This window comes from Diceros bicornis, chromosome 6, assembly GCF_020826845.1.
Source record: "Diceros bicornis minor isolate mBicDic1 chromosome 6, mDicBic1.mat.cur, whole genome shotgun sequence".
NCBI classification, from domain to species: Eukaryota; Metazoa; Chordata; class Mammalia; order Perissodactyla; family Rhinocerotidae; genus Diceros; species Diceros bicornis.
This window is the reverse complement of record NC_080745.1, coordinates 21,171,199-21,186,799: the sequence shown is the minus strand read 5'-3', so window position 1 is coordinate 21,186,799 and position 15,601 is coordinate 21,171,199. Positions and strand designations below refer to the sequence as shown.

Below are 15,601 nucleotides of genomic sequence, written 5' to 3'. Positions count from 1 at the left end.
CATCTGAAAAAGCCCACCTCCCCAGATTCTAAATACAACCACCTAACTCACATATCCCCAAAAGAGTCTGAAATATCTACCCTACCAGCCCATTTCGCTTGAAAATTTACTGCAATGTAATGAGAGATGTTAAAAACATGCACAATATAGAAGCAGGAAAAAAGTTTTAGTTAGAAAAAAAAGTAGGAAATGAATCTGATGTAATTAAAATTAAGTCTTAAAATTATTTATCAACTTCAATAATCTATCATTACCTGATATGTGCTATCACTGATGTTGAAAGGTCTATGAAACAAATAAAAAATAAATCCAACATAACACCAACATCATGATCTATGTTAAAGCACAAAACTGCTTTTGTGTTACAATCACATTTCTCAAAAACACACTGGGTCGGGCCGACGCCATGGCTTAGCGGTTAAGTGCACGTGCTCCGCTGCTGGCGGCCCAGGTTCGGATCCTGGGCGCGCACCGACGCACCGCTTCTCCGGCCATGCTAGGGCCACGTCCCACATACAGCAACTAGAAGGATGTGCAACTATGACGTACAGCTATCTACTGGGGCTTTGAGGGAAAAAATAAATAAATAAAATTATTAAAAAAAAAAAACAACACACTGGGCAAAAATATTACAAGATAAGAGTATACTATCAGTAAAGAGGCTTTACTTATGTAAATAAATTCTTGAAGGCAGTACTACAGGAAAACTGCTTCTCAAACATATAACACAAAATGATATATACATTTTTGTTTATTTTGGGATTTTAAAGCAACAACCAAAAAGGTATTACTAAACACTCTTTCAATTACCTCAATACACTGTCACTTAATAAAACTGACAAATTTTTTGTGACTAACAAGACAGATAATACAAACTTAAAAGCTAGCTTCAAAGTACAAATATGTTTGGTAAGACCCAGTAAATGGCATAAATCTTCCTATAGCTCAGTTGTCATTACAATATAGAAATTGGGAACACATATACACAAAAAATTTAAGCCCAATATAATCAAAACAAAATACTTTTTGAACTCTAAATTTTGTTAAAGCAAAATACCACTCATGGGCAGCCTTTCAACTTTCACCACATAAGAGTTTAGGTTGTAAGAAATAAGCTTAGTTTTCAGTACTACTAATTACTAATAGATTCCCAAAGAGAAGACTTACTATACTTACAATAACAGGAAGTTCTTCTTGTATAAAATTAGAAATTTATTTTAATAACTCTTTCCTTTTAATATTACTGGTATCTTTTTTTAAAAGCAGTAATGGAAACACTGAGCACTTAAAATTAGTAGTTCTAAAATGATACCAAAAAATTTGCATTTGCCTAATACTATGAAACTTTTAAGGCTAAAGTACTTTCATTTTTTAAACAGACAAGTTGAAAAAAAAAGGAAAAGAAAGGAGGAAAGAAAAGAAAAAAAATTTTAAATCTAAAAGATCTTCAATTTACTACATTTCTTTTAACCAAACATTAACAGAGTGTCTAAACTGCACCAGACACTACGTTGGGAACTGTGACAGATTACAACACTTAATCCAAACTAAATCCTGTATTATTCAGCTTCTGAACTTATCATATATTATTCAACCCAACACTTTTCTTAAGAAATTCTTGTTCCAACACCAAAGAAGATATACGGTTTCTCCTAATAAATTCACGTCACTGTTTTACACAGGTCACAGGAGGTGTAGCTAGCATCTGTGACTAACAAAAGGGATTCATTTATAAAACATCTCTGATTATTTTTTCATTTACATGAAGGTAAGATAGGAATTTAGCAGATATAAACTGTTTCAGGTAGGAGTTTATAGCACCTCGAACTAAAGAAAACTAAAAAAAATTGGACTAAATTTAATTACTTTGTATAGCTGATAAATATTTAAGTAGCCACAGCTTTTACTTTCTTCCATAAACACAAGCATTACAAATTTTAATTTGGATGCAATACTATAAAAGCAGTCTTGATTCTGAAGAGAAGTAAATTTTTTTGAAAACAGTTTAAAGGAACTGTCAAAAGTAGATGACATTTACATTTTAACATACTATCTGTTGCATTTCTATACTTGTGAACACACTCTACCCTTTTCAAGCACTTCTGAATTTGTAATGGATGAAAAATATCCGCTAGTCTCTAATTTCCACCAGTTGAATCTAGCTAGACATTTCAGATATCGAAAAAGGCTTTCTATTCTAGAGTGTTAAAAAATGACAGCATTCAATTACACATTCTCTAAAGTGAAAAAACAAACTGTATTTTTATTGCTAAATTTCTTCCACCAATTAAGCAAACTGTACTTTCTAGCCAATATCTTCCCTTCAGTTAACATATTTACATTTAAGAAGAACCTGGCCATTGGTTTTCCACATCGGTTTTATCACAATGCAATACACCATCTGACAATCTACAGAACAAATGGATCAATAAAGAAAAATAAACCATATAATCCTAAATCCCTGGAAATACAAAGAACTGCTCTGAGTTGTGTAAAAATCATCAAAATTCTCTTTAAAGTTTTTTCAATTAAGACTGTTTTCGTGGCTAATCAAATAGGTCTTCTGCTATAAATTCACAGTACTGTTCACACAATAAATGAGATTTTCATCAGTGTAACCCACAGAACTACAATACGGTTCAGTTTCTAGAGTCAGATTACTTGACCTGCTTTTTCTGTTTTACCTTAGAAAATACTTTAATTCATGCAGCTATTCCTATCATTCCCTGCAAAAAGAGACTCTATGTAGGAGAATCATCTTCAGTGAGCTATCCTACAACTGGCTCCAACTCCACAGCAAAGCCCACGGATATCCACGCCAGCTGACACCCATCGTCTCCCGGGGAAGGGCTCGGGCACCAAGCCACCAAACACACCTTCCTCGGCAAAACTCGGAGGCCCCACACACCACCTCGATCAAAGCTCCCATTTCCTGAATTCTCTAAGCCCAGAGGTTCGTTTTCCGTAGGCAATCTTACCTTCATGATGATTCTGGGACCGCGATCCCCTCGAAAACACCAGATTCACCTGCACCTGGAGAGAAAACAAAAGGCACCCAGTTAACACCACAGGCACCCCTCTGCACCGGCCGAGGCGGAGGGAACCCAGCGAAGCCTGAACCCCGAAGAAAGAGCCACAGAAGGCGTCAGCCCCCAACCATGAAACGCCGATTCGGGGCTCCCCCTGGCCTCGCCATCCCCGCAAACCTAGCCACCTACACAGCTCGGCAGCTTCCCGTCCCCATTGTCGGGACCCGACGGAGTTTCCCGTCTCCGACAATGACGCCATTTCTGTCAGAGAAGAAACTCACAACAAGCCCGGGGTCCGGCGCGGGGCCGCCTGCCCTCCCCGTGGGCCTCCGCGCCGGCCGAGCCGGTCCGCGCCCGAAGGGCCGCAGCCCCGCATCTGAGCGGGAGCAGGCCCGGCCTCGAGGAGCCCGGCGGAGCCGCAGGGGCCCGGCGGGCCGAGGGCCGCGGGCAGGACCGACCCTCCGCAGAGCCTCTGCCCACATCCCGTTCCAAGGCGGAGACCCGACAAGTGGGAGTGAAACCCACGGCCGCCCGGTCGCGGGGACAGCAAAAGGACCGAGGGGCCAGGAGGCGGCACAGCACCCCCGCGTCGGCCCGGGCCCCCACCGCGGCCGAGGGCCGCTGAACCGCTGAGTGTGCGGCTGCCAGGCTGGGGGGCGACTCGGACTCGGCAACTGCAGTGGGGGCAGGGGCTCCCGGGAGGCCCCGAGATCGGGCGCCGGTGAGACCACCGTAGCGATCTTCTCCTGCTCCTCGGCCGGGCCCAGTGACTCCCAAAAGGACCCCTCACGAGATCGCGAAAGCCTCAGAAAATTCCCCTACCTTTCTCGGAGGCGAGCTCTGACCCTGGCACGTCCAGAGTTCCCTCCCCTGCTCCCCCCCAAAACCAGCAGGCCCGGGGGAGAGATGGGGGAAGAAGGGCGGCGGGTCCAGCGGTTGCTGAGGCTGAAGCTCCGGCTCCTCCTCCTCCCGCGGCGGCGACTGGTACCTTTGTTTGGCGGCCGCTCGGGCTCCCTCGTTGGGGGGAGGGGGGACGACGAAAAATCCCTCCTGGACTGAAGGTCCGGGCCCCCAGTCGCGCTGCCCTCCAGAGGACGGCGGCGACAGACCCTCTGCGGTTCCCTCCGGGCAAAGGTCCAGGCGGTGGCCGTGGCGGCAGCAAGCTTAAGCTCAAGAGACTCCCTCCGCTCCAGCACCCGAGCTCCTCACTCCGGACTCGACTGACGGGCAAACATCGCTTCCCCCCCACCCCAAGTCCCCCCCTTCCCTCTTTTCTCCCCTCCTCTAGATTTTTTTCCCCTCCCCTACCTCTTTCCCGGATGGCCTCTTAGACGACCTCGGATTGGTTAGAGTTCTGTAGAACCCGCCTATGCCCTGTTCTTATTGGTTTCCGGGATACAAACAACGACGCCATTTTCCCACCAGTTCTATGGAAACAGAAAGTTACGCCTCAAAGCTTCCCGGGAAATGTAGTCCAGCCTGTGGGGCCAATGCGCAAGCTCTTGCCCATGAGAACTGCAAGACCCGCAATGCCCCGCGCCTGCGCCAGCCCGGAGCGGGGAGGGAGAGGGGGCGGGGTGACAAAGCGGCTAGGAGGCGGCAACGACGCCTGCGCAGTGTGACAGGGATGGCGCATTTTCTTGTACCGAGTAATGCGGCGTCACTGGTGCCTGAGGAGGGCGGAGAGTTCTGTGGTGAAGCCGGGGGTGGGATTCATGTAGGCACCAGCGAGAGCCTTGGTCTGAACTATAAAGTGGGAAGTTGATGCTGGGTACTGCTACACCCGGACCGGCGGTGTGCAAGTTGTGATATCATCGTCGAAGCGTGAGTGGCTGTGGTGGCAACTAGGGGGAACCCGGATGGGGAGGTGGGGGACGCTGGGAGGCGGAGCCGGGAGGAAAGAAAGAAAGGAGGGTGAGGACCCGGATGCTGAACCGGATTGTGTATGGATTTTCTATCCTCTCGCTGGAGGAGGGGAGGAGCGGTAGGTGACCAAGTGGGGCGGAAGGGGGCATCCGAGCAGAGAGGAACCAGGAACCTTGCCGACTTTGCGGACTCCGTGCTGGCAGAGTAGACGTTTGACGCTCTTCTGCCAAGCCCCTATGGAAAATCGGCCTCGAAGTTATTTAAATCCCCTGCCTGTACCTCTCAGGCGGTTTTCTTCGGACCCATCATCTTCCCGAGTTTGAGTAGGAGTCACTCCGCACTTACATTCGTATGTCTCTACTTAGCAATTCTGAAACCAGACCCTTGCCTTACAAAAAAAACTGCATGACGTTTTCACTTTTTATCTGCAAGTGTGTGCCCTGGTTTCATCCTCTGGCGCCTTAGAAGGCACTTTCTGTTCGTTCGTTCATTCAGTCCCTCACTTATTTATGAAGCGCCTGCCATGTGGAAAACTGGTTCGGCCCCTGCCTTCGTGGACCTAAGTCTAGTGAGACAGACAGATATTAACTAAAATGGACACAGAAGTGGGTGTGAAATTGCAACTGTGGTGAGTGCTGCAAAGGAGAGGAACACGGTGAGAGGAGAATTTGAAATAGGGAATTTGGCTTAGGGAGATAAGGGAAGGCTGTCCCGAGCAAGTGAGGATCGAGCTGAGAGCGGAAGGGTTAGCAGGAGTTCACTAAGGAAAGAGCATTCCAGACGGAAAGAGTAACAAAACATGTTGGAAAGCCTTGTGCCAAGAGGGACCTTTTAAAGTATGAGGAACTGAGGCTGGAGAGGGGCAGGGGGGCGCGCCAAAACCTTATGTGCTTTGTTAAGGGGTTTAGTTTTATCTAAGAACAGTGAGATGTCTTCGAAGAGTTCTCAGTCGGAAGGGAGATAGGACCGGATTTGAATTTCGCGAAGATCACTGGCTGAAGAGTAGAGGACTAGATGAGAGAGGCGAATGCAGCAGGGAGGTTATTGCAGTAGTAGTCTACACCGAGGAGAGAATCTATTTTTGTATTAGTATTCATCCATCCATTGTTCGAACTAATTTAAGGCAGCTTTCCAGTTTGAAAGTGAGTAGCTTCGCACTCTCACAGAAGCATTCTGTAGTTATTATTAAATCTAAAAATAAATGAGTAGAGTTCATGTAACACACTAATGCCTCTTTACATTTAAGTCTAGTACATGACAGCTGAAATTTCCAGCTGTAAGTTGGAGTCTTTTGAGTTTAAAAAAAATAAAAAGATCAGAGTATTTGCCACAGTGTGCAGAACCCCTTAGACTCTTAAGAAGAGGAAACATATTGGTTTTAAATACCTAGAAAAATTGAGAATCCTTTGTTTTCCCACTGCTGAGAATATTTGTGTATAAACATCCTCTGGGAAAGGAGCATTAATTGACTTATTTGTTAAGTGAGTATTCTTAAACTTACCTGAGTAAGCAAAGGAAACAATAATTTTTAAAAATTCAAAGCTAATATGTTAAGTGGAAAAATAACATCGGGGCCAGCCCGGTGGCATAGGGGTTAAGTTCACAGGCTCTGCTTCAGCGGCCTGGGGTTCGCAGTTCCAATCCCAAGTGCAGATCTGTGCACCACTGATCAATCCATGCTGTGGTGATGTCCCGCCTGCAAAATGCAGGAAGATGGGCACAGGTAATTAGCTCAGGGCTAATCTTACTCAGCAAAAAAAAAGATAACATCAACCAAAGTGCTAAGGATTGAAACAAGGGTTAACTCTGATTTCCATGCAACAGAGTATACTTGTTACTGATCCAGAGAGAGACTAGAGAGAATTCTTGAAAGTTGGTCTCATTGATTTTTAAGTTAAATCAAATGTGTTCTGGAGGCTGTGAAAAAGATAAAGATGATTTTTGCTCTCAACCTAGTTGGCAAGAGATGGCTATTAACTGGTCTAAATAGGGCCAGCCCTGTGGTTTAACCTATGTTTAAACAGTGTAGGTAATAGGTTACCAAATTAGTATTTGGATTATTTAAAAATATTTTCTGAACTTTTTTCCCCTTGTGACATACTTAGTATTAATTGTTGGTCAAGGCAGATGTAGAAATTTTCTATATGGAATGTTTCTCTTTGAATTTTTATTGCTAAGATGATTTCCTTTGGTGGAGTGCTAATTTCTTATCATTGTTTCACCTAGATACTGAAGAGTAGACTACAAAAAACACACTTTTCAATCTTTTAGGCTCATGATCTTAAAGAACAAATCATTGTCCCAAAAATGAAAAGAAAGCAGACAAAGGTGAGAAACATAAAATGTGCCAAAGATGTCAGAGCAATTGGAAAAGAAGACTCCTAATATGCGGACAAATAAAAATAGCAATAGATATTTGCAAAGAGAGCCGGCCCTGTGACTTAGCGGTTGGGTGTGCGCGCTCTGCTGCTGGCGGCCCAGGTTCGGATCCCAGGCGTGCACTGACGCACCGCTTCTCCGGCCATGCTGAGGCCGCGTCCCACATACAGCAACTAGAAGGATGTGCAACTATGACATACAACTATCTACTGGGGCTTTGGGGGAAAAAAAGGAGGAGGATTGGCAATAGATGTTAGCTCAGACCTGGTCTTCCTCAGCAAAAAGAGGGATTAGCATGGATGTTAGCTCAGGGCTGATCTTCCTCACAAAAAAAAAAAAAAGATATTTACAAAGAAACAAAGTAGAGATTCACCAGTAAAGGAGGATTCTAGGAAGACCATGAGTGATATTCTAGGAAATATTGAAGTAAATATAAAATTCAGAATAATAAATCATTATTTATTAAATAATAATTCATATATTTATATATATACCTGCATTTAGGTTAATGCATGTCTTAAATCAGAATCTCTCAAATGGATTGATTGTAGAGAAAATACAGGAGAGGACTTTTCTCCTTAAATTTTAAATATATAAAACATCTTAATGCTCAGAGAAAAAAAGTATGTTTACTAATTTATGTAATCAATCAAATATAGAAGTATGTAATCCTATGGATTTGTTTTGACATTGATTTGATGTCAAAAATTTAAGCCTTTTATGGTTGAGTAAAATTGGAAAGGCTTAATAATAATAGTTTAATATAATAATAGTATAATAGTTTTGTAACTAAGGAAACCACTTAAAATCCAGATGAACACTTTGACCAGGGTAATCACTTGAATGGAAGACTTTCCTTTTTTAATGTGATGTAATTTACATATCACATAGTTCACCCGTTTAAAGTATACAGTTTGGTGGGTTTTAGTGTATTCATAGGGTTGTGGAACCATCTCCACAATCTAATTTTAGAACATTTTGATCCCCCCAAAAAGAAAACCTGTACTCAGCAGTTACTCCTTATTCCTCCCACTGCAGTCTTAGGCAATCATTAATCTACTTCTGTCTCTGCCGATTTGCCTATTCTGAACATGTCATAGAAATAGAATCACATGCTGTGTGGTCTTTTATGCCTGGCTTCTTTTGCTAAGCATAACATTTCAAGATTTCATCCAGGTAGGAATTTTCTTTTAAGATGAAAATGAAAGTTTGCCTTTACAAAAACACCTTGGGATACAAATTCCTTTGCAGTTTGACACTCAAAAGATAACTTAGTTAATGAGATCATCTTTATGTTTTTTTTTTTTTTTAACAGATCAGCTCTGAAATTTAAAGACAATGGAGAAAACTCAAGAAACGGTCCAAAGAATTCTTCTAGAACCCTACAAGTACTTACTTCAGTTACCAGGTAACAGTTCAGTTATGGTCCCTATGGGGTGGTTTTTATAGAGTAGTGGTCATTCAAATGTTAGCATACAGAAAAGGTTAGACTTGCCACTCTTGAGATTTTTTGTTTAAGGTGATACATATGAGGGCCGGCCCCGTGGCTTGGCGGTTGGGTGCGCGCGCTCTGCTGCTGGCGGCCCGGGGTTCGGATCCCGGGCGCGCACCGACGCACTGCTCCTCTGGCCATGCTGGGGCCGCGTCCCACATGCAGCGATTGGAAGGCTGTGCAGCTATGATGTACAACTGTCTACTAGGGCTTCGGGGGAAAAATAAATAAATAAAATTAAAAAAAAATTAAAAAAAAGGTGATACATATGAGAAAAATGATAAATAGAGCTTTATAGTTTTTTGTTCTTAAAAGGGAAATTTTTGAGACACCCTTTTAAAAATATCCAATTATATAACATACCTAAAAAAATAAAAATACTTAAAACATTTGAGTATCTCATTGGAGGTTTTATTATTATTATTTTTTTGTGTGTGTGTGAGGAAGATCAGCCCTGAGCTAACATCTGTGCTAGTCCTCCTCTTTTGGCTGAGGAAGACCGGCTCTGAGCTAACCTCTATTGCCAATCCTCCTCCTCCCCCCCCCCCCCGCCCCGCCCCAAAGCCCCAGTAGATAGTTGTATGTCATAGTTGCACATCCTTCTAGTTGGCTGCATGTGGGTCGCGGCCTCAGCATGGCCGGAGAAGCAGTGCGTCGGTGCGCGCCTGGGATTCGAACCTGGGCCACCAGTAGCAGAGCGCGCCGCACTTAACGGCTAAGCCATGGGGCCGGCCCGGAGGTTTTATTCTTTATGGATGCCACACATTCCTATTCCCTACTGTTTAGCTGTTAGGAGAAGTTATGACAATTTGTGCAACAACAGAAAGATTCACTTACCTTCCAAGTTTAAGTTTTACCTTCGATGTTCATGTTTTCTGCTATCACACACTCACTGCATTTCTTACACTACTAGTTCCTCTAAGAGCCAAATAGTAATGCGTCTTAATCACATTACTTAGAAGCATAGCCCACATTATTTCTGTATAAGGATGGATCACCTGGACATGGCTTCCTTACAGTAATACCTGCCTAATCATGTGTATGTGCACGTTTTGTTTCATTTTGCTATTTTTTTAACTTTGGAAAATGATAATAGCAAGTAAAAACTTACACATATTAGTGTGGGTTCTTGTAACAAAAATTCACTAATAAACCAGTTACCTGAAATGCTCTTTGTCATAGAAGTAATATAAAAGGAGATAAGTTGACAACCATAAAAACATATTAAGCCCATAATGTGGCTAAATTATAGTCTAATGATGTTCTCAACTCAACCACAACAAACACTTTTTTATTTCCATTCTAAAGTGCACAATTTTCTTTATGAGCACACCTCAGTGGTAATGTGTGCAATTCTATTCTTCATGAGCCTAGGGAGGATAAATATGGTTATCAAAAGCCAGAAGAGTGGTAGCTCCCTAGCTTACACCTTGGAAACCATCATGATTAGTGTCATTTCTATTCTGGCAGACCCTAATGGAGACATACCTGCTAATGTCAGTGCTTCAAAAGAATGGAGGGAAGACAGAAATGGAGAATGCAAAGGGAAAGTTGCCTGCTGTTTAAAAAGCCGAGAGACTGCTTTTGAGTGACATTTTTCAGCAGCTAGTAACTTCACTTATTTTGGAGTCTCCCGTTAGAGAAACATAGCACTGTGTCTCCTGCACTGTAATCTCCTATTGCTGACTTCTTTTATAACAGGTTGGCAAACACTGGCTGGAACTGGGCTGCCATAAAACATGCCAGGTGTCAGCGCTGACAAGAGTCTAATGAGTGTCTTCCACTCCCCACTACTGTGCAAGGCAAGGACTGCCTGTGGTTACATTTTAACCATGATGCTTGCCTATGTAATGAACTTCTCCTGTAACATTTTTTTAATCCTCATTATCTGGAAATTGTATTTTAAGCCATTAGATAACGTATTTAAATCTCTCATTAGGTATCTCATCGTTTTTGTTTTTTTTTTAATATTTTTGATTTTATTTATTTATTTTTTTCCCCCAGTAGATAGTTGTATGTCATAGCTGCACATCTTCTAGTTGCTGTATGTGGAACTCGGCCTCAGCATGGCCGGAGAAGCAGTGCGTTGGTGCGCGCCTGGGATCCGAACCCCGGGCCGCCAGCAGCAGAGCGCGCGCACTTAACCGCTAAGCCACGGGGCCGGCCCCTTTTTTTTAAATTAGAAGGTTTTTTTTTAATTTTTTTTATTTTTTAATTTTTTATTTATTTATTTTTCCACCAAAGCCCCAGTATATAGTTGTATGTCATAGCTGCATATCCTTCTACTTGCTGTATGTGGGACGCGGCCTCAGCATGGCTGGAGAAACGGTGCGTTGGTGCGCGCCCGGGATCCGAACCCCGGGCCGCCAGCAGCGGAGCGCGCGCACTTAACCGCTGAGCCACGGGGCCGACCCTTCTCGTCTTTTTTAAATCAAATATATTCTTGCATCCATGATAGACTATAACCTCAAAAGATTTTCCTAAAGAGATAGGAAATTGCATTTATATGTAATAAACTTGTTTTTCATAGAGAGCTTCAAAGTTACTAAAGTGACTTAAAGGTGGGCCAGACCGTTTTTTCTGTTGTAAAGTTACTCTTGCTAATAAAAGACTATAATAATTAATATTACTGATATTAGGATTTGCAGAAGTTAGTGAAGTAGAGTGACTTTTATGTTTGTTTATTTGCCCTGGTGCAGGTCCCTAGACCTTGGCAATAGGAGGGGAGGGGGGTTTGGGAGTGGAGGAAGAAGAGGAGGTGCAGAAAAGGAATCAGCAATGTTAAGTAAGGTCCTAAAGAGGGAACAGTAGTTATTGTTTGTTTTAATTTTGAGAGATGTCTGTGACTAGCCTCTGTTAGGGACTCTTTGGAGATTTAAAAGTATGAAGCCAGACCCTAGAATCTGGTCAAAGGAAAAAAATATTAAAACAAACCACAGTACCTGTAAGTTAAGCCATTTATTGTACTATTTTCTACATACATTCTGAAGTGAGAGGAAAAATATGGTCCACATTGTTTCTCTATGTTCTTCATCTTCTAAACTTGTTTTTTTCTGTGTGTGTGTGTGTGTGTGTGTGTGAGGAGATCAGCCCTGTGCTAACATCTGCCAATCCTCCTCTTTTTTTGCTGAGAAATACTGGCCCTGGGCTAACATCCGTGCCCATCTTCCTCCACTTTATATGGCATGCTGCCACAGCATGGGTTGCCAAGCAGTGCGTCAGTGCGCACCCAGGATCCGAACCGGTGAACCGCGGAGCGCACGTACTTCACCACTTGTGCCACTGGGCCGGCCCCTAAACTTGTTTTTTAAAGTAACATAGGTTGCTTTGCACAGTTATGGATTGTAGGTATAGCCCAGATTGACATTTGTTCAACTGGAAAGTAGATAAGAAGTATAAAGTATATAGTTGCTACCCAGACCATGTTCACCTTAAGGATTAGTAGACAGAAGATACTGCTGCTCGAATCCTAAGAGATCCTTCCCTCTTAGAATTCTCACCGAAAGTGAAACTTTGTCCCTGGATGTATGATGAGAGTTTGTGTATTCATTTGTTTGGGTATTGGTGCAGAGAAAACACCTGGTAGGGCTTAGAGAATAAAAATACTGTTTTGGGGGCCGGCCCTGTGGCGTAGTGGTTAAAGTGCGTGCGCTCTGCTGCTGGCGGCCTGGGTTCGCATCCCGGGCGCACACCGACGTACCGCTTGTCAGGCCATCCTGTGGCAGCGTCCCATATCAAGTGGAGGAAGACGGGCACAGATGTTAGACCAGGGCCAGTCTTCCTCAGCAAAAAGAGGAGGATTGGCATGGATGTTAGCTCAGGGCTGATCTTCCTCACAAAATAAAAAAAAAAAAAATACTGTTTTTGTTTACTGAAACTTTTTCTGTAACTATTTTCCTGAAACCTGACCTGAAGGGCCGGCCCGGTGGTGCAAGCGGTTAAGTGCGCTTCGCTGCGGCAGCCTGGGGTTCACCAGTTCGGATCCCGGGCATGCACCGACACACTGCTTGTTAAGCCATGCTGTGGCGGTGTCCCATATAAAGTGGAGGAAGATGGTCATAGATGTTAGCCCGAGGCCACTCTTCCTCAGCACCAAGTGGAGAATTGGCAGATGTTAGCTCAGGGCCGATCTTCCTCACAAAAAAAAAAAAACTTGATCTGAAATTAGGATGTTACTGTGCATTCACTTTAGCAGGAAGCTCATAGAACATTTTTATAAATGAACTGGTTGTGGTTTTTATCTACCATTCCTTTTTATTGCGCTAAAACAACTTCTAATGGTAACTACTACCCAAAGACCTCTCTTGACCTTTCCATGTAAGAAAAAGATAATATTGAAAACCTGATGGCCCTAGACAAAATAAAGAGATTAACTTTTGACTAAACTTGGAATGTTAAAAGAGAATACTTCAGGGTATGTTAATCTCACTTTTTGATAGGAAAGAAGCAGCCCTGTCCAGTCTCTAAAACCTTAATTTAAAGGAATGGTAGATAATTCTAAGAGGTAATTTTATGAGCTAATTCAATAGCAAAGTACATTTCATTAAAAATACCTGTGGTTCTCTGAAATGGACAGTGCTAATTAACTGCCACTAACTAGACTGGCTTCCTTTTCAAAAAAGGAATGAATTAGATCATAGTTTCTAAAAAGCCCATTCCATTCCAAAACTGTTGATACAAGTTAAGATGAAAAGAGTGGGCTTACTAGTGGGCCGTTGGAGTACTTTAGAATCTCTTGCCTGCCCTAATTTTAAAAGGTTGTGCATTTTAGGATATGAATTTCAGCAGAGGCAGGCAGTAGGAGCCCAACAGTGGAAGGCAAGCTCTGCAGTAGGTAATGGATTGATGGGGCTGGTTTTATCAAGTCTGATTAGTTTTAGAGGAAGTTTCTGAATGTGTTTCTTATAACTGAGATATTAATTTTATTGCCAAATTTTATTCTTTAATTGCAGGTAAACAAGTGAGAACCAAACTTTCACAGGCATTTAATCATTGGCTAAAAGTTCCAGAAGACAAGCTACAGGTATTTAGGCAATTCTCACCTCATTCTTAATCCCCAAGAAATTAGTAGACGTCACGTAAAAATACTCCTAGCTCTTAATTCTGTTTAATACTCATGCAGTATGTTATTTTATATTGAGGTTGCTACGTAATTATTAGTTGTAAAACCACCTGAGACTCTCCTAATCTGTTAATATAATTAAGTGATTATAAACTGTTTTGAATAGTTCAAATAAAATGAAATTTTCAATTGTCTTTTTTGTTAGATTATCATTGAAGTGACAGAAATGTTACATAATGCCAGTTTACTCATCGATGATATTGAAGACAACTCAAAACTCCGACGCGGCTTTCCAGTGGCGCACAGCATCTATGGAATTCCATCTGTCATCAATTCTGCCAATTATGTGTATTTTCTTGGCCTAGAAAAAGTCTTAACCCTTGATCACCCAGATGCAGTAAAGCTTTTTACCCGCCAGCTTTTGGAACTCCATCAGGGACAAGGCCTAGATATTTATTGGAGGGATAATTATACCTGTCCCACTGAAGAAGAATATAAAGCCATGGTGCTGCAAAAGACAGGTGGACTATTTGGATTAGCAGTAGGTCTCATGCAGTTGTTCTCTGATTACAAAGAAGATTTAAAGCCACTGCTTAATACGCTTGGGCTCTTTTTTCAAATTAGGGATGATTATGCTAATCTACACTCCAAAGAATATAGTGAAAACAAAAGCTTTTGTGAAGATCTAACGGAGGGAAAGTTCTCATTCCCTACCATTCATGCTATTTGGTCAAGGCCTGAAAGCAGCCAGGTGCAGAATATCTTGCGCCAGAGAACTGAAAACATAGATATTAAAAAATACTGTGTACATTATCTTGAGAATGTGGGTTCTTTTGAATACACTCGGAATACTCTTAAAGAGCTTGAATCTAAAGCCTATAAACAAATTGATGCATGTGGTGGGAACCCTGAGCTAGTAGCTCTAATAAAGCACTTAAGTAAAATGTTCAAAGAAGAGAATTAATAATATTAAGCCATTCTTGATTAGGCCTGATAGCTTATTTTAGTTGATTTTTTTTTTTTTGGCTTTTAGCCTATCACCTTTTTAAAAATTTGGACCAATCTGTTAGTCTCCAAAAACTGAGTGAATAGGGGTGATGTGAGTAAGATTTTTTCAGTTTAAAGCCCCTCTGTACAGATAATCATTGCAGTACATACTTGAAGGAATTAAAGGGAGCTACATTTAAATAGGTCTAATTGAATGTCAGAATGTGCTGTATTGGGACTTTGTGGCCAACTCTGCCATGAATGTTGTGTTGATTCTGTCAATAAAGAAGAATTCAGCTTCCAGGAATTTTTATCTAGACACTTCTTAACTGTAGTATATGGGCAGTTTCCAGTTCATCTACCCCAGTTCCAAGCCAGAAACTACTGGGACCAATTTCTGTGGCTAACTAGCCCGAAGACCACAGGAACTCTTCTTTCTTCCTAAATGTTGCTGCTTAGAATATCTCAGTCTCCTCCCTGGAAACTCCCTCTCTCAAGTCTTCCGTGGAACGACTGACAGTGATAAGCAGTAAGCACTCTGATCCTTTTTTTATCCAGTTCCTTTTTTCTTTCCTCCCTACCTGGCAAATTCTGCTCTTTAACCAAGGAGTCTCTACTTAATGAAATTTGCATGCTAGCCCAAATTTTTTTCCTTCTAATGTAACTTTTGTGCCCCCAAACTGATTAGTAGGTGAGTACAGCAATGTCTTTAGATTGGGAAGAAAAATAGGGTAGATAGAAAAAGTGTTTTATGATGGAGTCTTTAAACCTTTTTATATTTTCCCA

At 42.2% G+C, this 15,601-nt stretch overlaps 2 protein-coding genes across 6 annotated transcripts in view; one reads left to right on the top strand and one right to left on the bottom strand.

The window, feature by feature from the left end:
* Window positions 1–4,249, bottom strand: part of ARID4B (AT-rich interaction domain 4B) — a 153,719-nt gene extending 149,470 nt beyond the window's left edge. For 3 of the 4 annotated variants that reach the window (XR_009220430.1, XM_058542994.1, XM_058542996.1), the window contains exons 1-2: window positions 3,852–4,249; window positions 2,979–3,033 (exon numbers count right to left, since the gene is read on the bottom strand). Coding sequence is in view for 3 of the 4 variants with exons in the window: in XM_058542994.1 (XP_058398977.1) it covers window positions 2,979–2,984 (6 nt within the window). In the remaining variant the exon portion in view is untranslated. The remainder of the gene's footprint in view (window positions 1–2,978; window positions 3,034–3,851) is intronic. The other variant, XM_058542995.1, reaches the window with a different exon arrangement.
* A 426-nt stretch (window positions 4,250–4,675) lies between these two features.
* On the top strand, window positions 4,676–15,118 carry GGPS1 (geranylgeranyl diphosphate synthase 1). 2 transcript variants are annotated; one of them, XM_058542992.1, is made up of 4 exons: window positions 4,676–4,853; window positions 8,590–8,682; window positions 13,719–13,789; window positions 14,034–15,118. In XM_058542992.1, the coding sequence occupies exons 2-4, from the start codon at window positions 8,613–8,615 to the stop codon at window positions 14,790–14,792; spliced, it is 900 nt and encodes a 299-aa protein (XP_058398975.1). In that variant the 5' UTR covers window positions 4,676–4,853; window positions 8,590–8,612; the 3' UTR covers window positions 14,793–15,118. The 2 variants fall into 2 exon arrangements, with proteins under 2 accessions (XP_058398975.1, XP_058398976.1); XM_058542993.1 differs by lacking the exon at window positions 4,676–4,853 and adding an exon at window positions 4,949–5,013.
* The last annotated feature ends 483 nt before the right edge of the window (window positions 15,119–15,601 follow it).

Bases quoted from the DNA above. Each gene is read 5' to 3' on its own strand.
- GGPS1 (XM_058542992.1), top strand. From the start codon at position 8,613: ATGGAGAAAACTCAAGAAACGGTCCAAAGAATTCTTCTAGAACCCTAC. The intron at 8,683-13,718 runs GTAACAGTTCAG...CTTTAATTGCAG, and splicing joins GTACTTACTTCAGTTACCAG to GTAAACAAGTGAGAACCAAA. The intron at 13,790-14,033 runs GTATTTAGGCAA...CTTTTTTGTTAG, and splicing joins TTCCAGAAGACAAGCTACAG to ATTATCATTGAAGTGACAGA.